Source organism: Uranotaenia lowii, unplaced genomic scaffold (assembly GCF_029784155.1).
Source record: "Uranotaenia lowii strain MFRU-FL unplaced genomic scaffold, ASM2978415v1 HiC_scaffold_265, whole genome shotgun sequence".
Classification (NCBI taxonomy): domain Eukaryota; kingdom Metazoa; phylum Arthropoda; class Insecta; order Diptera; family Culicidae; genus Uranotaenia; species Uranotaenia lowii.
This window is the reverse complement of record NW_026598163.1, coordinates 26,202-49,740: the sequence shown is the minus strand read 5'-3', so window position 1 is coordinate 49,740 and position 23,539 is coordinate 26,202. Positions and strand designations below refer to the sequence as shown.

General features: G+C 35.7%; 2 protein-coding genes across 2 annotated transcripts in view; one reads left to right on the top strand and one right to left on the bottom strand.

The window, feature by feature from the left end:
- Positions 1-2,042: 2,042 nt before the first annotated feature.
- Positions 2,043-23,539, bottom strand: part of LOC129759758 (putative mediator of RNA polymerase II transcription subunit 26) — a 36,186-nt gene continuing 14,689 nt past the window's right edge. The window contains exon 9 of the mRNA XM_055757279.1: positions 2,043-3,379. The gene's annotated coding sequence lies outside the window, so the exon portion shown is untranslated. The remainder of the gene's footprint in view (positions 3,380-23,539) is intronic.
- On the top strand, positions 2,254-22,841 carry LOC129759759 (putative tricarboxylate transport protein, mitochondrial). Its single transcript, XM_055757280.1, has 4 exons — positions 2,254-2,504; positions 20,571-20,844; positions 21,011-21,137; positions 21,209-22,841. Exons 2-4 carry the CDS (start codon positions 20,616-20,618, stop codon positions 21,834-21,836), a joined length of 984 nt encoding a protein of 327 aa, XP_055613255.1. The 5' UTR covers positions 2,254-2,504; positions 20,571-20,615; the 3' UTR covers positions 21,837-22,841.

Genomic DNA, 23,539 nt, shown 5'->3' with positions numbered 1-23,539 from the left:
TAAACGTAAGATAGAAAAACAACAATTTCATAGTGATTTGTTAATCGAATTGTGCCCGTAGAAATTTAAAACTCGCCCAACTTCGAACGAATAAAGGAGTGTTACAAATTCGGAAATTACACCAGTCTCACCGACACGTTCCTCTGAGTGAGATAAGATTCCATCCAATTGACGAAAGAAGTTGCTAGTCCCAGTCGATCCAATTTAGCAAGTAGTATCATGAAGTTCACACGATCAAAAGCTGCCTTTAGATCTGTATATACAGTATCAATTTGAAGTCCCCGATCCATAAATTTTAAGTAACTGGACGTAAACAGGGTGAGCCCAGCAAACATTTATGAAGGTATAACGCAGGAACAACAGAATAATTCAAACAAATATACCAGATAAAAAGATTGTATTAAACTTACCAAAATAGCATATAGCTACAAAAGTGGAGGCGATATATCTACAATGACAAGATTCCAACGATTCGATTTTCCAACAAAAAGTAAAATAAACGAAAAAAAAATCCTCGACCGAGATTTGAACTCCAGTCCTCTGAGTTCGCAGTCCGGTATCATACCACGTTGCTAACTCATCAGTTGATATGGCCCACGCTATAGTTCTATAGGTGAGATTTTCTTTTTACGAACCGGTCAAAGGAAGAGACCGGAGAGAGTGTCAATTGAAGGACCGCCCATTTATCGTAAATCAGTTCTCTCAAATCGTAAATGTCAAATTAGCATATTCTCAACTTTTTGGAGACATGTTTACGAATTGACTAAACTGCTATCCGATTCAATTTTTTTTTGGCAAAGCTTGTCGTAATGAATGATAGGAAATCAATCAATACCAACGTGTTTACGATTGTTATAGAAAATGTCTTAATATTGGATTTGGATTATCATTTCTATTACGATTTCATGTTTGCTGGGAGGTTGGTACTGATGGAGCGTCCCGGAAAGAAACCGTGCTGATCAAATGACAAATACGATTTCGCTACAGTCATTATGCTTTTCGAAACAAGGATCTCGAATACTTTTGAGCCAGCGCAGAGCGAAGTGACACCTCTATAGTTCTAGACATTTCGTTTATCACCATTTTTGTATGCAGGAAACATTGTCGATTTTTCCATGCTTCCGGGAAGGTGCCTGTAGTAAGCGACTGATCAAAAATTGGCATTAGGGGTCTACAGAGAATGTCGGATCATTTCTTCAGAATACTCGGAGGAATGCCGTCAGGACCTAAACAACTTGCAAAGTTTATAAGTTGACCCAAAACTGAAATTTCATAATTCATTTAGTCATTTTAAAGCAATTTCAGATGAGGAAATAAAAAAGAGAGTTTTGTATGATCGAATAGTTGCTAATGCCTGGCTCGCGAACGTTTCGGCAAAATCCCTTATATAGTATTTATGTTGGTCTCTATCGCACTGGAAAAAATGTACAAAATATTTTTCATACTCTTTATTTGGCATAAGAAAATTTTGCAGGCAGGAAAAACGTATTTTAAGTTCTGGATGCGTAAAAAAACACCAAAATATAGGTGGCCCAAGATACCCCACAAAATGTGGTCCATGATTCCTCACAAGCAATGATTTGCAAATTGTTTGTGTTACATATTGATGTTCCATCAAAAAATCCTTTTCCACGAGAAAGAGTATGACAAAACTAAGATCATAAGCGTATGAGCATATTTTGGTCTCCCACGAATGCAATTTTGCGAGTGCTTGTTTAATTATGTAAGTACATTTTTTAGGCTAGTTAAATAAAAGATGCATATGATACGTACATACATAAGTCAACAAAATATAGAAGAACATGCTTACGCACTCACTTTAGAAGATTTGAAAACATGCAACAAAACAAGCAAAAGTTAATTAACGATAATTGAGCCTTAAGTTATGGTAGCAGAGAGATTGATAAAGACTTAGTAAACATGCTTAAAGAACTGTGTAGATTCTTCAATAACGTAGGGTTCCCTATCTAGAAAAGATGCAAAACATCTCACATTTACTAGAAATTTCCAGTTGGCGAATGTGTCAACTTTCTCGCCCGGTGCTTTACTAGAGATTTATTTCATCCTTTCCGTTAATAAAAACAAAAACTCTTCCCTCACTCAATACGCACCAATATCGATGGCGAAAACACGCGCGTGGTCATCCAAACAGACAACCACCAATCGGTAGTAGATCGATTCACCCGTTGTCGTCCTATACACTGTCAGTTGGGCAGCCAGGCCTGGTTCAGTTCCAGCAGATCCGCCAAAGTTCAATTCAGTCAGTCAGTCAGTCATTCATAAGCTGTTCCGCAGATTGGATGAAACGCGACCGTGTCGACGTTGTGCTCTCAGTTGCCGTGTAAATTGAATTCGACTTCGGTTTGTGTTTTGAGTAGTGGTGCGTCGTACTCTACAACACTAGGTCATCGGAGCATTTTGAGTTCTGAAGTAACCTATCAGGGTTGTTAGAAACGGTCGTGTCCTTCCTTCCGTCCTATAGGTCAAAGCGATTGTTGATTGTTGTAAGTTTTTGTTCAAAGTTAGAAACCCATCTCATCGTAATCATCAGGTTGCCACCCTCCCAGTGACTCAGCCAATTTTATCTGTGCCACCGAAATTCTGATATGAACGAATACATTTTCTCTTTGCTGGCCTCTTCGCAACCTTGGCGATCGTGCCTTCAAGCTTCTCCAAGAGTTTGTAGGTATGTAGTTCGATGGCGCCAGGTGATAAATATTTCGCGTTGTTTGTTTACAAGTCTGCTTACCTACACTATCTAAAAGACCAGTTCCTTCTGTTTGAGCAGTGTAATTAGTCTTGAAAGCGAAACTTGGAACTTGGCGGGGTCATTAAACGGTCGATCCAAATGCAACACAGCTCTAGTAGGTGATCGTATTGTTACATAATGCCTTACTTTGAAGTGTTCCAAAACAACAACGAACGCCGCTGAAGGTCAATCATTTCTTGGGGCGCGTGGACGCTGCTATAGTTATTGATTGGTTTGTTGGGCTTGCGCTGGCGTAAGCGACTTGAGCACACTGTTGCTGTTGAGGGCTCGTCGTCAGCAATTGTCACCGAATCAAGGAAGCGAACTTAATTGTGTGAACAATTTAAATTGAAGAGGCTACCAACCAGAGATAGCTTGCTATGCGCATTCTGAACTCGCTGCTTAATTGCTGATTGGCTGGTGGCGGCTTGGCGCGTGAAAAATTGAGCGACTTGTTGCCAAGAAGCAACATCTAATCACAAAGTCATTCAATGGAGCGAGTTTTCATATTGTGGCGCGCGTATGATTTTGCTGTGTGCTGTGGTGATGATACGTGCACTTTGTAGATAACCTCTGCTGTTTTTTTTTTCCGAGATATCCCAATTGTTGTCGGTGGATGCAGCTGGGCAACTGTTGAAAAAATTTGATTTATGTGATAGGATTAGCTATCTCATTTTTTATGGCTTTGTTTTACAATTGGCTGTAACACCATGCAAAGTGTCACTTTTGCTTGGAGAGCAGAACAGGCACAAAACAATTGTCCAGTGAGAGAGAAATTATTCCAGTAAATTGGCATCATTTCTATGCACATATTTGATTCTTCACTTGTTTTTAATCTAGGGCTTGTTTTTTTTTGTAGAAACAGTTCTTGTAGGCAAGGTTACCGAAAAAATTCTGTATTTTGACGAAAAAAATCTGACTTTCTGTAATTTTACCCAAAAATTCTGTGATGGATTTCTGTGATGCTTTTTCCATTAGATAATTTCATTCAAAAGTCATGTCAAATTTGTCTTTTTACATTTTACTTGAGAAAAACCAATTATCATTGTTATCATAATTTTACAATACAAAGATAACTATCCAAAATTTATATTGACATAAAACGCCCTGAATTTTAAAATTCTGTGAAATGTGTGAATATTTCCAAAATTCTGTGTTCTGTGACACAGATGCTGTGGTGAAAATTGGCTGAAACTTCTGTGAAATTAAAGATTTTTCTGAGATTTTGGCAACCTTGCTTGACAAATACTTTTTATAAGAGATTTTTCTCTTATGAGTTATTACCACAAGGTGATCATTGGAAAAAATTCTAGTGAACTAAACTTTTTTAACGATCCAGTAATGGTGCTCAAAATGTTTACTAGAGCTTTATATTAAAAATGTAACTCAATTTAATTTTTAAGAAAACAGCTTATGATACAGAAATCAATAAAATAAGGTCAAAATACTGTTATAAGATTTTAAATTAACATTCTTGATCATTATAATAATATTATCTTAAACTCGAGTAATATGCTGGGTTTTATCAAAAGATTTAGTCTACAATTTAATGATTCTTACACAATAAAAACTTTGTATGTAGCTTGTGTAAGACTCCTCTGTGCATATTGCAGTATTTGTGGTCTTCATACCAAAAAGATCATGAAAAGTAAATGAAAAAAAAATCACATCGACCAATACCAATGCCAGGAGTGATCTTAGCTGTATTGATGAAATAAATGACTCCAAATTTGTGTTGGATGAGTACCATCAGCTTCACAGTATACGGAATCTAAAACACGCGTGATCTATTTTTTCTCAAGTATAATCAAAAAAAGATGTAATTTTCCACTCCTTTTGATGTAATTTTAGTCTGTTCTCAAAAAGCGAATAGGAATAAATTGTTTTGCTATAATTTTACATTCCGTGATGTAAAAATAAAGCGACCAATGAAATTTATATCGCAAGCAGTGTAAAATTATATCTGTTGATTTAAAATTTAATGAAATTGTTTGTTTGTTGTTTTTTTGTATCATTTGCCAGTCGAGTCATTCTTCGGAAACCGAACGTCTTCGTTTCAATACGCAGCTTAATCATCTCTATACATAGCTAAAGTGGTAAATTTCTAAAGTAAAATACAAACGAATGATGTTATAAAAATTAATTATTTGTTTCTCGTTTACAGCGACGGCAAATGTTGCACTGGCAGGGATCCGGAATATTGCCAGGAGAGGAATTTGCGTGAACAATCCGAGGCATTTGTGAGCAAAAATCCCTCCTGACCTGGCAGTGACCTGTATTAATGGACCATGACTGTCCGGAACAAAATTTCGTTTGGTTTCCCCAGTGAGCGGTTAAAATATCAGCAGAATATGAATATATTCGTATTCTACCGTGCCCCAGCCTGGCGGTGCTCGTGATGGAGGGTGTTCTTTGGTTTTTCTTAACTATTTAGGTTTTTTTGAATAAATGTTCAATAATAGCAAACTGTAGAGTAGTTTTCTTCTCAAGACTCATAATATTTCAATATTTCATAAAAATTGCAAATATCCCGAGGAATATCTAAAATTTTACATCGCTGTGTATTTTTACACGACAATAAGCTGTTCTCTTTTCGTGCATCGTTTATGGTCTAAATTTACACGGCTCAATGTAATGATGATGTAAATTTAGATTGAAAACGATGTTCCGTGTTCGTGCATCGTTTTCAATCTAAAATTACACGAATTTTTCTTGCTGTGTAAATAATCAAAACAGATGTGCGATATTCTTTAACACTCCTCTAACAGCCAGTAGCACCAATGGTAGTGGTCGAAAATGTCCGGGTGGACTCCCGACGGCAAGTCCCACAATGCAATAATTACAAATACCATCGCTCAATGATTTCCGCGTACCAATTGGATAGGATTAACATTTTTTTAAACGAACACACATTTATAGGATCTCAGTGAAACTTCATGTTTCTTTGAAGAGATCTAAATTCTACTTAAGACTAAACCGTACATCTTTCAAGGGTTTAATGGCTAGCATCGTACTGATTCTAACACCACCAGTCCACAGGAAGAGTACTATGTGTGCCGTGACCGAGACTCGATCTCATGACCTCTGGCTTAGAAGACTTGAACGCTACCCTCTAGGCCACGGTCGGCGGCTAAATTTAAAATTTAAAACCTTACATCAAACAACTCCGAATGAATAACTGAGGATTTGGGTCAATCAAATCAGTTTTTGTAACCAGAATTATCAATTTATCAAAAGGACGTTTGCGCCAGAAAAGAAATGCAATATGTCGTAAGTACATCTTCATTGAGAACTGAATTAATGTAAGTTTCAAGTACATCATCATGTTCTGCGTTCAGTTATTCATTAAATTTCAAATTTGCAGACGAATTTGAACAGCAATAGCAAAGTAAGAATTAAAAAGGTGTTTCGGAACTTTAACATCGATTTTCTCAAAACATTCCAGGTGGTTCATACGACTTAATCAAAACAAACTCTAGAATTAGCGTCCTTCTTAAGGTGGCCATAAGGCCCTTATTTCCTGTTATATTCTATGAAAGCACCTAGCAACACTGTATTAGATAGAACAGAATATAATAAATAGTTAAACTGAGTAACCACGTGTTGTTTTTGTACCGGTTATTGGAGAGTTAAATTCGGGTCAAATCCGTTTGTCCACTCCCAAAGTAGGACCAGGCTTCCGAAAAGTACTGGCGAACGACAACGCATGCTTTGAGCAGATTGTTCAGATACAGCCTGGGTTCTCGCACGTGTGCGATGTAGCCGAAGCATTACGATTCGTTACCGACGCACAGTGGGCCAGGAACCACACTTTTGCGGTCAAAATTGACTGCAGGCCAGAGGCTTCGTTGTAGCTCATTGGTGTCTTGGACAAAGTTACTCGGCTATATTTGCGCTATCTATTGATGGATTTGAATTAGTTCTATTTTTCTCCGCATGGTGGCGCCAAAATCTAACTATTTACAGAAGCAAGATACAGGCATGGTTTCTTCTACAAAGTTGTTCATTATACCTTTTGCATAAACTTTGTAGAACACTGTTAAGCTCTATGTTGTGTACTTAACTTGCAAAAATAATAATTTAAGGAAACCTTGCAAAAAAATGGTTTTTTTCACCTATTTTTGTGTTTAGCTATACAATACCTCAAATTTCCACAGTATTCGATTGGAATAGACTTAAATGAGATATTCTAGTGGAAAACTTATTCGTTTCGCCGATTATTTCTGTCAAAATTGCAAAAAATTGGTTAAAATTATACATTTTTCAAATTGCAATAACTTGCTTGCGAGCAGTTTGGCGCACCTCATTTTTCGAGAAGTGATAGCTGTGGTTATGATCTAAATGCATGTAAAAATGTCGGTGGGTTCCTTGCCAAATGATTTAATAAAGTTGGTAAGTTTTCAATACAAATCCACATATTTTAAGACCTTTTTCAAAGAAAACATCTGAATTTCTCTTAGAAAAGTCGAATTTTCATCGTTCAATTATTGGAGTTGCTGCTTGAATAAATAATTCAGCACATTTTTCGCACTTTTAATCTAATTAGAAAAAAAAATAAAAAATTTGAAAAATTAATTTGAGCTTGAGCTTGAGCTTAGATAAACCGTACATTTCAGTAGTTGCTACTCCGTGATTGACAATAGAACCATCAAAATTGCACATAGATCCAAATAAATGGGGCTTGGGATTAGCTTACCATTTTCTGTGTGCACGTTTCAAAGGTTCCTTATCTTAAATGGTCAATAACGGCGCCGGCCACGTCCTTACGGTTCATCGGGGAAAGGGAAGGATTGTTAGTTCGACTTCCGTTGCTACTAGAGACCGAATACACCTCTAAATCTCCACGGTCGTCACAGGAAGGGTGGTTTGTTAATGGGAAAGGTATATAAGATCTGGATTCCCTTTGGGAAGGGATGTGATCAAAGCAAAGTTAAAAATCGTCGCGTCGCACACTATCGAGTACATCGCGTTTTTATACGTCCTAACTAACAATGTACTTAGCACCGGCGTAACTCACTGAATTTTACCGCGCGCTTAAGACGAGGAGAGCAAAGCGTCCTAACGTGGCACTGTCATACACGTACAATGCACTTGGCAACGCTGCAACTCACCGAATTTTATAACGCGTTTTCTAATGTTGTGGATGAAGTATAGTAAGACAATTATTATGAAAATATTTTAATGCTGGTTGGAGTAGCTGGAACTTAATGAAAACGTGTGCTCATTAAAATACCCGGAAAATGCTAAAAACTCGGTACGAATAAATTTAAATATGAAAGAAAATTTATTTTTAACTGGTGGCTACTAGCTCCTACTTGCATAGCAGCGGCGACTAGCAAAAGTACAACTATCAAAAGCTTCGCTTGAGTGAACTTCCTTTCGAGCTTACTATACTTATTAGGTAGTGGGAAAGAGAAAAACAAGATACATAAAATTAAAAAACTCTCGATCCTCCTTTCTCACTCTGCTTCAATTGGAACTGGGGAATCAATCAATCCCGACCATATGAAACCATTATGATAGAAAAAGAAGTTAAAAAATGGAAATCTCTCACCGGTATTCTGGTTTCCTGCTGTTGACTGGAAAGGGTTGCTCGCTGCGATTTCGAAAGTTCCATCTAAACATTGGCCTGTTTCGAAATCCAATTGGAATTATTAGCTGTCATCGGGGAGACCATTTAGCACAAAAGTATCAAAGTGGCCTTTGAAAATTTAGCGAAAGCTTCACCACACCGTTATTAAGCTTTTTAGCACACACGTTTTAGCACAATTACAGCACTTCTTAATTTTCATCTGTTCTCTTATTTTTTTTCGAAACGAACATCGAAAATAACATCCAAATATCAGCGAATTTAATACAAATTTGAACGCGATTCCACTTTTTAAGAGAGCAATAGCTCATCGCGCGACCGAAACACTACTTCACGCAAAGAAATTCAGCGTATTTCATCAAATATTAATAAATTTATTGGAGCGGTGAAAACAAACAGTCTAAACATGGCAATGTTGCCAGCTCTCCCTCCATAAAAAATTTGAAAAATTAATTTAAATAAAAACAGTTTTAAATTATTTTTTTTTTATAAATTTTACCAAATGTGCTTAATCGCTTAATTAAGCATCGCAATGGACTAAAGCAATAATAAAACGACGAAAATTCGACTTTTCTACGAGTAATGTGGATGTTTTCTTTGAAAAAGGTCTTAAAATATGTGGATTTGTATTGAAAACCTACCAACTTTATTAAATCATTTGGCAAGGAACCCACGAGAACCCACCGACATTTTTTACATGCATTTAGATCATAATCACAGCTGTCACTTCTCGAAAAATGAGGTGCGCCAAACTGCTAACAAACAAGTTATTGCAATTTGAATAATGTATAATTTTAACCAATTTTTTGCAATTTTGACAGAAATAATCGGCGAAACGAATAAGTTTTCCACTAGAATATTTCATTTAAGTCTATTCCAATCGAATACTGTGGAAATTTGAGGTATTGTATAGCTAAACACAAAAATAGGTGAAAAAAAAACCATTTTTTGCAAGGTTTCCTTAAATTATTATTTTTGCAAGTTAAGTACACAACATAGAGCTTAACAATGTTCTACAAAGTTGATGCAAAAGGTATAATGAACAACTTTGTAGAAGAAACCATGCCTGTATCTTGCTTCTGTAAAAAGTTAGATTTTGGCGCCACCTTGCGGAGAAAAATAGAACTAATTCAAATCCATCAATAGATAGCGCAAATATAGCCGAGTAACTTTGTCGAAGACACCAATGAGCTAAAACGAAGCCTCTGGCCTGCAGTTTAGCTGAGTATCTATGCCTGTTGGTTATGCACCATGGGTGCACGGATTCACCGCAGTTTCTGCCTAAGTATGTGCTTACATGCATTATTTAGGTCAATTAGTTCGGCAAATCTATAATGCAGTTTACACTATATCCGGAACCCATGGCTTCGTTTGATTTGTTACGGAGTAAATGTATTGCTTATGTTGATGAAAGTATATTTTGGAAGAACAAGTCAATCAGGTGGGCTAGTTTACTAAATGAATTCCGGCATCCGTGTATATTTACCTGGCCTGGAAAACTGATTGAACATTCATATATATGAGAATTTCAAGGAAGCACATCTTACCTGTTGGCCATTTATGTGATTCGGACCCAAAAGTTTTCTGCTGATACCTGTAGTCGAACCCATTACGTTTAGCATACCAAAACCAGACTCGCGCCAGCGTATTCGCTAGCGGCTAGACCTCCCTTTCATTACGTTTGCTTGAAGGTGCTATATGGAAAGCTAAAACGTCTTTCCAATACAACTTTTTTTTTTAAATGATCTTGTCAAAATAAATATTTTGAAAATAGCATGCAAGCTTTGGACTTGTATTCAGTTCTTTTTCAGTAACTTCATTTTTTGTGAAAGGTTTTATGGTAATCTTCGTGCTCATAGTTTTTGAGCGCAATCTACAGCAACATTTAAAATGGTTTTTACCCGTATAACATTGGTTGAATGTGGTAAGCGTTTGGAAAAGTAAACAGAATTATAAGTAGGACTTAAATGGAACTGCCATTTTCGTTTCACCATGATGATTAAATTCGTTTTGAAAACATTAAAACCGTTAACAAAAATACTATACCTACCTACAAACGATAAAAACTATTTGAAGCACATATTGGGACTAATGTTTCAAACTAGGGTATAACATTACATAATGCTGAGAACATGCATCATTATTAAGTAGTGAGTAGAAACAAGATGTTAATTATTATTTTCTTAAAATGTGAAAATATTTTCTTCGAACAAATAAAATCTTTTCCGGTGATCATATGATTATATTTAAAATCATCACTGGTTGCATTTGAAAAATTTAAGATTCAAGTTATTAATATAAACACTTTAACTATTCAAAAGTCACAAATTTGTACTAAATGTGACGAATGGTTGATTATCTAGCCAAAAGAATTTGTTATTGGTTTTTCCCAATTTTTCTACAGTTGTCAGCCATTTTGTTGAGTTAGAGGCAAATTCATCTGCATTATTTCAAAAATATCTCGGCAACATGATAATATAACATTTAAAATAATAATACTTTCATCAGGAAACATATGTTTTTTAACGATGAAACATTTGAAAGCACTTTTTGTAGCCCATAGACCTAACTAGGGCAGCGGTCGAGAACCTTTTGAGACAGAAGAGCCAAATATTGCAAATCAAGGAAATGTCGAAGTTTCAAAGAGCTGCAATTCATTTTATCCTTACTACAAATAATGGTGATCGCTAAGATACATTGTATCCTGATGTTAACTCAGTTTTATTATCATTTTTCACAACGTCACAGATTTTCGTTGTCTTATTGGCAAACGAAAGCGATTTTCATTCTTCTGAATCAATACATTTTCAAAACGGGTACAGCTTTGTAACGTTGAAATTTTGGCGATTTACCATTGTGACCTGATAAAATTTATCATTTTAAACTTTGGTTCAATTCTTTCCTAACACCGATTCCCAGATAAAAAATAGACTTTCGATGTGTTCTGTTGAAATATGAAAAAGAAGCATTGAAAATTATTGAAGTATATAACATCCCTACATTGTTCACGTAACTTAACTCTTTTTGAAAAAGTTAATCTATTAAATGTATTTATTTTGTCGAAATTATGGTACATATGTCAGGTTTTTCCACCAGAAAATAAATATTTGGCTCAGATCAAAATGATGTGCGGACGTTTTTTATGGTCTTCGACAATTTTCAAAGTGCCAAGAAACGAGTTGTATTTGCCTGTGTACAAAGGTGGTTTAGCTTTAATCGATATTGAATCTAAATCGAAGGCATTGTTTGTGAAAAATATTCTATATCAAAAAGAAAATAATACATTTACAGCAGATGAATATATGCTTAATCAAAAATACAACATGAAATTATCCAAAAATATGAAAAGTTGGATTTGTGTTGCAAATAATTTGAAAAACGACGATCACTTGAATAGCTCTAAGAAATTATACGATTATTTTATTGACAATTTGAAGATTGAATGCAAAGTCCAAAAAGATCTACCGTCCATGTGCTGGGAAAACATGTTAGCTAATTTGGATAGTAATTTTCTCAGCTTTAAAAATAAAGATGTATTGTTTAGGGTGTTTAAAGATATTATACCAAACAAAGTAAAGCTTTTACGTAATAATATAAACGGTAATGATTCTCCAAACTGCGAGACCTGCGGAACTTTAGAAACAACAAGTTATATAATAAAATCCTGTGCAAATTCTATCTTAATTTGGAAGTGGTTAAAAGTTACGTTAAATCAAAATCTCAAGATAAATGTAGTAGAGCCGGATGAGTTGTGATCATTGAATATTTCAGTTAAAAATTATAAATATAAAGCTGGACTTCGGTTATTAGCTGAGGTTATAACGTTCAATATAGAAACTAAAGGAACTGGAGAATTGGAAAAGCTTAAACAAAATATAAGAAACGCGCGTTTTAATTCCAAGCACTTGTTTGAAAAGCATTTCAGACATCATTTGAATTTCTTCTGAGCTATTTGTAATGGAACTTTAATTAACCATAAGCAAAACCAACAAAAGTAAAACCAAATTGTAATTTGTAAAATAAAGATGATTTGGAAAAAAAAAAAAAACACCGATTCCCAGATAAAAAATAGACTTTCGATGTGTTCTGTTGAAATATGAAAAAGAAGCATTGAAAATTTTCTGCATAAAATGCATACTACAAGATGTAAATTAATATAAAAAACTATACGAGGGTTCGTCACTATTAATTTTTCTTCAAATTCAACAAATAAGCCTTCAAAGTTTTTTGGTTTTGAACATCCGTTAAAAACCATTGAGGTTCATTTGATTGTTATGCGCATAAAACTATCATTTTAAATAGATAAATATTTTTCGGGCCTTAGAATAAATAAACCAACAAATTTTAATTCATAAATGCTCATTTTAAGAATTGAAAAAAATAATTCAAAATTTGACAAAATTTAACAATCGGTCGCGAGATGTGGTCTATAAAATGTGGTTATAAAATTTCTTTTAATTTTTTTTTTCATTACAAGCATTCCGATTCAGCTCTCTAGTTCTCATTTTGATTTCTGATAAAATAAAAAAAAAAAGGTTTCAAAAATTATATTTTTTGATAACGAAAATTTAAGTTTAAATTCTCAATTCTGTTGAAAATCGAAACCCTTCCAACTTGTTTCTTCTTCATAGTAATGAAATCTTAAAAATAATGTCTAAACCTCTGAGTCTCAAATATATCATGGATTCAAATTGACCCTTCTGTCAAAGTATCTATGAATTCTAATCACAAATTCATATTTTAAATTTTTATACAACTAGTGATTTAGAATTTAATCTATTTGATTTTTTCAGACAGATATTTTACTTTTTATCACTTTATCAATTTATTTATACTTTATATCAGAATTTATCACTTACGAATTTGTAATGTTAAATATTATAGTAGTTTGTTGGCGGTTCCCTGGCCGAAAATGTTAGATAACTAATTTTAATTATATACACAGTAAACGAAAATTACTGAGTTCGGTAATTTTTTTACCGAAATCCTACACAGAAAAAAATAATGACTATTACGTGTCATTGAAAATGGTAACCTTTAAAATAAAACTGCCTGTAATCGAAAGAGCATGTGAGTTTAAGTTGACTTGTTCAAAATAAAATAAAAAATTATTCAAATTTACAGCAAATGTCCTGTAACAAAATGGAGCATGACATTTACCGTAGTTTTACAGGTCAAAGGCAATAATTTTTAGTGAGCAGATTTTTTACAGGCTGGTTTCAAATTCCAGGACAACGAAAATAAGAATTGTCAATTGAAATCACAAAAGCTATAACTGTTCGACTGCCAACATTTTCATTATTTAGGAGATAACACAAGTCAGCTAAGCTAAAGTGACAATTACTCCAAAAACAGCAGTGCGATCAATTTGCAAAACCAAGGAGAAGGAAGAAGAGGTAACTTTTTTCACTTAAAGTTCAGAACAGATTTTTAATTTTTAATTTTATTTTCTAGCTCTAAATAAACCGAATAAATGGCAAAATGCTTTACGGTTGGCTTTTTCAAGAGCCTTTCCTATGTGGTTGCTATTGATTTCGAAGCATGGAATTGTTTGCATCGATGGAAACAGTCTGACCGCCGACAAACTCGCTGATTTGGCTAAATTAAAGCGGCATTTGACGTGGTAACCTGTACGGAGATGGGTTCTTTTAAGATGAAATTCCAACCAAGCGTTTTCGTTCCCAGGCGTAGTATGTAGGAGAAAGTATACACAAGTTGAGAAGAAAGAATAATAATAAATAATGCTTATTGCAAATTAGCTTGTTTCTATTAAGAAATAAAAATTCGCCATTAAATCAGGTTACTAAAATGTAAACAAAAAAAATTCCAATTGGAACGTTCTTTCCAATTTGCAGTCTGTAATTTTAGAGCAGCCTGTAAAAAAATATGATCACGTAAAAATAAATGTCACGTGATTTTTTTCGACCTGTAAAATTGCGGTAAAAGTCCTGCTCCTTTTTGTTACAGGACATTTACCGTAATTGTACAGCAATTATTTTTTTCTGTGTAACATGTGTAAATCGTTAAACTGTTCGGTAATTTTTTCGGTGAAAAATAAACGAACATCGGTAAATCGATTCTTCATTTACCGATGTTCGTTTATTTTTTACCGAAAAAATTACCAAACAGTTTAACGATTTACACATGTTAGGATTTCGGTAAAAAAATTACCGAACTCGGTAATTTTCGTTTACTGTGTAAGATTCGTTGTGTGAATAATTTATTCTAATTTTTCAATATTTCAAAACCATTTCAAACAGTCAAAAAAATATTTTTAAAATACTTTTAATTCTTGACAGATTTGCTGTATTTCAATGTATCATGAATTTTAAGAATCGTCAAGAAAAGAATCAACCGATGATGTAGAAATATGCTGGGTCCGATTAAAGTTTTGATAGCTATCTCGGATCTCCTATAACAATAATAAATCTTACATAATAATAGACATCTAATTTTGGCTTTGCTTCGCTGTATTTAATTTTTCAACGAACCGATTTTTTAAACTCAAATTTTAGTTTTTTGACGTTATTTTGATCATAACTACATAGAATAAACCAAAACCAAAATTCTGATAAAGACTTAGAAATCAAAATCAACTTTAAGAACAGCCATGAAGTTTTAAAAATAACTGCATAATTAGGAATTAGGTTTAGAATTAAAAAAGACAAGATGTAAAAGTTGTTAGAAGATATATTAAAGTTTATGGAAGAAAATGCTTCTTCATCAAATAAAGTTTCTCCTTCGAATTAATTCCTAAAATTATTCATATTATACATGAAATTCTAAAATTTGACCAGCACTCAGCTCCCGGTTAGCAAAAATATTTTTTAACAAACTTGAAAATTTTGTTCACTTGAACTCATGTTCAAAATTAGAACGAATAACTTGATTTTTTTCATGGATTTGAAAAGGAACATTGAAAGATGGAATTCAATATTTGAAAAGTTTAAAAACAAAATGTTTTAAGAAAGAAATTTTAATGTACAAAACAATTAATTACACTAGTTTACAGCATTTTTGAACTTAATAAACAGAAGGTCATTTTTAATGTGAAATCGGGCGCTGAATCCGAAAATGAAATTTAAAAAAATCTCTGTAGAACCGTTTTTAAGTTATGCTCCAAATATGAAATTTTGGAAAAATAAAAAAAAGTTCTTATACTTAGATGGAAATATCTCGGACGGCATAACAGTAATTTGAAATCCCTTTTTTGCATATTGAAGGTGAATAAATTTTCTATCGATCATCTGAACACTGTTTTTGCGTATGATCAACAGTATTGTTGATATTATTGACTTTATGATAGAAAAAACTATAAAAAAACGAACGAAAATACCGGTTTTTCATCAACAACTTTTTTCATCACAAGCCGATTGTTTTTGATGGTTGATTTTCTTAAAGCCTAAGTTAAGACAAATATTTCACCCGAAGACTGCAACACGATTGGACTTGAAGTAAAAATGTTATTGCAATTCAAAGGCCGCAAATTTTGTCCAACACTCAATGAGTACTTTTTACGCATTGCGTTTTATACGAGAATTTTCGACCAAAATACAATCTTGGAACCACAATAACTTTCCTGTTTCAAACCCAATCGAATTACAGTCTTCGGGTGAAATATTTGTCTCAACTTAGCCTTTAAGAAAATCAACCATCAAAAACAATCGTCTTGTGATGAAAAAAGTTATTGATGAAAAACCGGTTTTTTTCGTTCCTCCCGGGCAAAATACCTCAAAATTTTATTCACGTTTGAGACTCAAGCAACCCCTCCCTATGGTCGGGTCGGATCTTCCTGAAATTTGGCATGTGATCTTTTGGTAAGCTAATAAATAATTTTGACTTTGAGCGAGTGAGATTTATCATGTTTCATTCTTCCTATACTATGATAAGTGTACTGCGGTTCGTTAAGTTATTAAAAACTACAAAAAATAGTGTTATGGTAAACTAGCCATAACTTCTTCAATTTTCAACCGATTTTGATAAATAACCACTTGAAATCTTTGTTTCGAATTAACATTCAGGTGCAAAAGAAAATCAGATTTTTTAAATGTTACCATCGAGTCTAAAACTTTGGCTGAAACAAATTTTTATCTAAAAAAAATGCGTTTTTTATAGTTTTTTCTATCATAAAGTCAATAATATCAACAATACTGTTGATCATACGCAAAAACAGTGTTCAGATGATCGATAGAAAATTTATTCACCTTCAATATGCAAAAAAGGGATTTCAAATTACTGTTATGCCGTCCGAGATATTTCCATCTGAGTATAAGAACTTTTTTTATTTTTCCAAAATTTCATATTTGCAACATAACTCAAAAACGGTTCTACAGAGATTTTTTTGAATTTCATTTTCGGATTCAGCACCCGATTTTACATTAAAAATATTGGTCAGTCAATCAAGTTCAAGATTTTTTTAAATTTTGTAAACTAGTGTTATCAGTATTCAAAGCATTATTAAAATCATCATCTGATATTCATATTTGATGAGAACGGTGGTGAAGCAATTTTTTTTAAAATATTCAATTGAAGAAAAACAAAATCAACTTCATTATCTTAACAGTGAGGACTTTATTTGACAATTAAAAAATGTTCGGTTTTTATCCGATTAAATCAGAAAATCAAATTCAACGGAAAATTTCCCGTGCCAGCGAAAAAAAATTTCTCCAGGCTTCCAAATGCTATATCAGACTTTTATGAAGAACGTTAACTGATTTCTAAATCTCAACTTGGTTGCAGTCTGACAAGATGTTTGTTTGTTCTATTTATAGTAATTTTTTTTATTTCTTTTCGAATCCTGGGAAGTATTATCTGAACTGAAGAAACTTATGTTGCGTCCGTTTACTCTAGAAAATTTCGAGGATTTTCAAAATGTTCACACATTGAGCTAAGCTAAAGAGCTGCAGTTATACATGCAAGTTATACATGTGTGAATAGGACTAGGTCAAAACTATGAAAAATAAGCCTTTTTAAATATTTCATATTTTTCAGATTCAAGTTGTTCTAGTTTGTATATGTATACTCAGAAATTCCCGTCTGGAAATTCCCGGGATTAAAATAAATAGGGAATTCTCGCTAAACGAACACTAAAATATCCCGGGAAAAAGTGCTAAATACTAAAAATTCACACCATCTAAATTGGAAAAATTGGTCAGATTTAGCAGACAAATGATAGATCTTCTAAACATGTTTTTTTCGTTCAAGAACTCAGTGTAAAAGTGAAAAACTAAAAAGAATCGATAAAACCAAACAAATTTAGTAAAGAAACGCTAAACGAAAAGCATCAAAATGTTCTATTTTGCAACACTCATCATGGGCTTGTGATATAGCTTAGTTGGCAAGTCTGTTGTCTTCTGAGTCGATGTCCGCGAGTTCGAGCCCAAGAGTAAACATCGAACACAGTTGTACCGGATAAGTTTTCTCAATTAACGATCCGCCAACTCCAACGTAGAATGCCATAAAGATGGTAAAACGACTATAATCGGAACGAAAAAACACTCATCATTTGGAACTTCCGTTTCGCAAACTGTTAACAGTAGCCAAATCATCGGCAAAGGAATGACATATTGTGAAACAAAAGGATAGTTATCTGAAAATTTACGAGATTTGATAACCTGAAGTCTAGCTCCGAGAATTCTCGGGAAAAGGATCATCAGATTTTCCGATTCCCTGGAACACTAAAATGAATGGAAAATATTCAGTCTCCACTCATGACTTACTTTTCATATATCATGTCTCGTGTTTCATGTCTCGCATATCATGCTTCAAGTTTCACACCTCGTTTTTCAAGTCCTAAGTCCCATTTTTTGCCTCTCCAGGTCTCAAATCTATAGTGTCATGACTTCTGTCTCACGTCTCGTGCCTCAGGTTCAAGGTCTCAGGTCTTAGCTCTCACCTTTCAAGCCTTACAGCGAAGCTTCTCTCAACTTAAAAAAAATTAAAGGGTTTTCATTTATGAAAATTTAAGAAACTCTGTATAAAGCTAATGGATATATTTTTTAACTAAAGAGCTTACGTACACCATGAAATTCAGCTATTTCAACTGCAAAATCAAATCGATTCAATCAAAAATCCTAAATTTAAACTTAAAAAAAACAGTTTACCAATACAATATTTTAAACAGGCATATTCTTTGATTTTTTTTACGTTCGAGCTATAAAAATTTAACCTAAATAGCACGGGATAGACCTGGAACACATCAGTCGCCGATAAGGAGCGTAATCAATTTCACTATCTTTTGTAAGTCTTCGATTGGCCGGCGGGTGTCTGTCTGAGAAGCCAGCCCAAAGCCGATGATGCAGGAGAATTGTGTTGATAATTTTCCATCCGACGACGGTGATGCTGTGATGCAATGGCGCCCTGCTGGACTGGAGCGCGATCACATGTACTCCATACTATGTACATCGGGTCAGGAAGTATGTATAAACAAACTCCCGACCGGTTTGAAGGTTACCATAATGATACTTGTGTGATCGTTTGGAAGCCGTTTCAATGGCAATGCAATACATTTGAAGGGAACTTCCATCACATCATCTGAGAAATATAGAAACCGGCTTTTGGCGAGAGGTTTTTTGCCACTTTTTTCCTCCCGTGGAAAACGTTTTGAGGAATATTTGTTCAGCGTTTCATGCAAATATTTGTCCATTTCTATTTGATGGAAAGTTATGCTACGGATGTTATATATGGATCTACTTTTAACGCCTGAACTCAATATACACATATCATGTGTCAAGTGTTTTCATCAACTTGACTGGTTGAAGTTATTTGACCTTCAATCTCTCTGACACGTGGCCAGAACCAATGGTAGGTACTCAATCCGCAAGCAAAAACTATCGCTTTGAAGAGTTAATGAGACCATCGACAAAAATATTTGATTTCATTGACGTCATTGGTGGAGAAAAGCATAGGAAGATTTAGGGTGACCTTCTGCCTATAATTTACATTCGTTTATAAAACTCTAGTAACTAATAAGATGGCGATAAGGATAATTTTCTCATAGGATGCACACTTTAAATCAACACTGAAGTTTAAGTTGACCAGATTGGATCATAACAACCTTTGGTAAATCTTTATCTAAATCTGGAAATTTTAAGGGTAGTTTTATACATATAAAATTACTTCAAAAATCAAAAGAAAAGTTAATCGATGGAGGCTTGAGTGTAAAATTGAACGCATTTTCGCTTAATGCCCTCCATCAAAGTCTTTACAGTGTCATCCGGTACCAGTTTCTTAGATTTTTTTTACCATTTTGTTAACATGTTTTTCTCGTTTTTGATTATCTTCTTCCTCTTACGAAGTATCCCCTTCATTATTGCCCAGTACTGCAGCTCCGGACAGTTTGGCGGGTTCATGACCTTTGGAACAAAATGGACAGAATTGGCCTCATACCACTCCAGAACACTTTTAGAACGGCAAAAGGAGCTTCTCGAGTCACTCATATTTGTAGATCTCGCCATCACTGTGCCCTTTGTCACGAAAGGCTCACTTCTCAGTCCGCAAGAGCAGATGGCCTGCCAAACAAGATATTGAAGGCGAACTTTGACATTTTCTTCTGCTTAAATTTGCTTAAAATCTGATTTTATATACGTTTCGTCGTCCATCACACAGCAGCCATATTTGTTCTGCATCTTCTCGTAGAGTTTCCGTGCCAGAGTTTGAGCCGTCGATTGTTGCCGCTCATCACGGTTTGGGAAGTTCTGTACCTTGTATGTATGTAGTCAGGCTCTCTTCTCTGCATTCTGGAAGTATCTTTTGCCGATCTTTTTAGCCAAATCACGGTTTGAGATGCTGGGATTTGCTATAATCATCCGCTTCCCCTTTCCCTCCGTCTTTTTGTTATCCGGCCCCGGTTTTCTTCCAGCTTCTTTGCCATGGTCCAACGTCAACCGTTTCAACACTCTGGAGACGATTGAATGATGAATGTTCATCATTTTTCCCAACTGCCGGTGCGACAGGTCAGGAAATTCCAGGTGTTTGGAAAGAATTTGTTCTCTCGATTCGCGTTGGTCCACCTCCATTTTCGTTGAATCGAAAAACACAACCTTGACAGCATGTAAACAATACACATTAATGAGAAAGTATGCAAAATTTGTTTGATTTTTAACAAATGGTAAAAATAATAATGCCCTGTTAAATGTGTCTCAATAATTTCGTGTTCGCCCTTTAAGACCTCAAAAAAATACCAGTTTCAGAAAAGTTTTTTTCAAAATGTTATTTTATCTTTTTTTTCAGAACTATCAATACAAATTTACCTCGCCTGCCTGCAATCTCAGCACCATGGATCGACGGTTCCCAACCCTGAACGGTGGTAGTAGCAGTAGTCAGCTATCGGCCTTCCGAAATCCGTTCGGTCGGAGACCATGGATGGAACAGCAGGGAGCAGCTGCCGCAGCCGGTGGAACCGGTCTGAAAGGCATCGTGGCCGGCGGCATTACCGGTGGTATCGAAATCTGCATCACATTCCCGACCGAGTACGTCAAGACCCAACTTCAGCTCGATGAAAAGGGTGAGTTAATTTTTTTGCACTTGTTGATCACGTTTCTCTTATCAGGATTCGTGTATTGATTAGGATTCAATAGGGTCACCATCAATCACTAATTTGATATTTCTAAATTACTGATTGGTTGTCTATTGGGGGGTGAATCATACCTCATATTTTTTTCTTCTTACAGGTGCCACCAAACAATACAATGGTATTATGGATTGTGTCAAAAAAACTGTTAAAAATAATGGTTTCTTCGGGCTGTACAGAGGACTGAGCGTCCTTCTTTATGGATCAATCCCTAAGTCGGCAGTGAGGTAAGTTTATACGTGCACATTACAAAGACAAATCGTCTAACTGAGAGTTTTTTGCAATTTTAATTTTCTAGATTTGGAGCCTTTGAAACCTTCAAAGAGCAGTTGATGGATTCGAATGGGCAGCTGAGTACCTCTGGTAAGCTGTTAGCCGGTTTGGGAGCCGGTGTTGCCGAGGCCATCCTCGCCGTAACCCCAATGGAAACCGTAAAGGTCAAGTTTATCAACGATCAGCGAAGTGCCAGTCCAAAGTACAAAGGGTTTTTCCACGGCGTCGGGATGATCGTCAAGCAGGAAGGTTTCTCGGGAGTGTACAAGGGTGTAACGGCGACTATTCTCAAGCAAGGTTCCAACCAAGCCATTCGTTTCTACGTCATGGAAACGCTGAAGGAAGTATACAAGGGAGACGACCCGAAGAAGCCGGTTCCGAAACTGGTGGTCGGAGCCTTTGGTGCCGTGGCCGGAGCAGCTTCCGTTTTCGGCAACACTCCGATCGATGTGGTCAAAACGCGAATGCAAGGTCTGGAAGCTGCCAAGTATAAGAACACTGTCGATTGTGCCGTACAGATCTGGAAAAACGAAGGGGCACTCGCCTTCTACAAGGGCACTGTTCCACGGTTAAGCCGTGTATGCTTAGATGTAGCCATCACGTTCATGATCTACGATTCGTTTATGGATTTGTTTAACAAGTTTTGGCGCTAAATTGGAACCCACTTGTGTGCTAAGTAAGCTTTCGTTAGTCGAAACCCGTACGTAACATCTTGTCATGACGAACAATCCTATCACAGCGCAACCGATAAGACTTTAAACAAAAACGAGCGCATCACTTCAGGGAACTATATCAACTTTACAAGTGTCCAATCCCAAGCTAATCTACACAACTGGGGGAAATGAGTGTAGCATAACATAGTTCATAGAGTCAAATCTCCCGCTGAATGGCGACATTTCAGGAAGCAAACTAACCTACTGTAAGCTAGTTGTGTAAAAAATCATACGGGCAAAAAGTAACAGTCATTCTTACATCCAATGATACGCTTACGAAGAACAAACGAACGATCGAATCTTAAAGATTACGCATTTCTCTGTTGACCAGAATCCAGTTTATAGTAACCAATGTTAGGTCCTGTTAACCAAGCCATTACGGAGCGTCTGCACCGCCAAAAACGTAGCTGTTACGTTGGACATTGTTATGAACGAAGCACAAACTCCCACTAGGACGATGCTCCTAGATTGTCCCGTAGAATATGTGTTTGTGTAACGACCTCGACGACGAGTAAGAGTCTGGGTGCACTGGTTTCTGTTCCGTTCCGTACCGATGTACTTTAATTTTCCAAAAAATATAGGAATCAACAAAGATAACAAAAACAAGCGTTGTGTAACAATGAGCCATTCCAATTTGTGACTTTATCATTTTACAGTTGTTAAGTTCTATCTTGTCCGGTGTAAGTTTAAAACAACAAAGCAAGGCGTAGCATTGCAAACAGAACATTCGAGACACATTCTAGTTTATTTTTACTGTTAACTTTTGTTTTAAATGTTTCATCCGTAAAATTCAGATTTTTCCCGTGTACTTTGAAGAATTTTGTGATGATTTTAGGAGCTATGGAAACGAAAAGAATCAAGCCTATTTATTGGTCAATGTGTAATATAGAAATCTAGTTGTACTATTGTATCTACCATTATGGAAATAAACATGATGAAATCTAATATTGTTTTGAAACTTCATCAATGTTACTTGTAAAACACCCTGTTTTCGGATGGCGCTTCGCAATTCCCTTTAGCAAATCTATCTACGTCTAAAAACCATGCGTTCAACTGCCCTGAAAGCCCCATTGCCACAAATCGGCAGACCTGCAAGACCAACATATGACATATCGGTACTTGCGGTACGGCGTAGCAGCCTGGAAACCGGCCCTGGAAAGACGGTGTAACCTCCAGAGGCTGGAGCGGTTTTTGTAGTGGCAGACGGCATGTCCGCGCTTGGTGGCCTGGCAACTGGATCTCAAACGTTGAACTTCATCGCCGGTGTCATCAAAAGGTGCTAGAAATCGAGATTCGGGAGCGTAAGTGGAGATGGATTGGGCACACGCTGCGAAGAGATGAAAACGAGATTTGCAGAGAGGCGCTTGACTGGAATCCAGATGGGCATCGAAGAAGAGGCAGGCCCAAAAGCTCGGCTCGGCTAGACTTCACCGAGCCGCTGAAATCCGCACAGTTGACGAAAACCTTGGCTGGCAGCAAGTGAAGACGCTGGCTCCGGATCGCCAGCAGTAGAGATCTTTTATCTCAGCCCTATGCGTCGGTCAATCGGCGCCAGACCCTTAGTTAGGTAGGTAGACGGCATGTCCATGTCGGTTTTGCTAGAGAATATGTCTACTGTCATCATGACAACAAGGATATGCCCA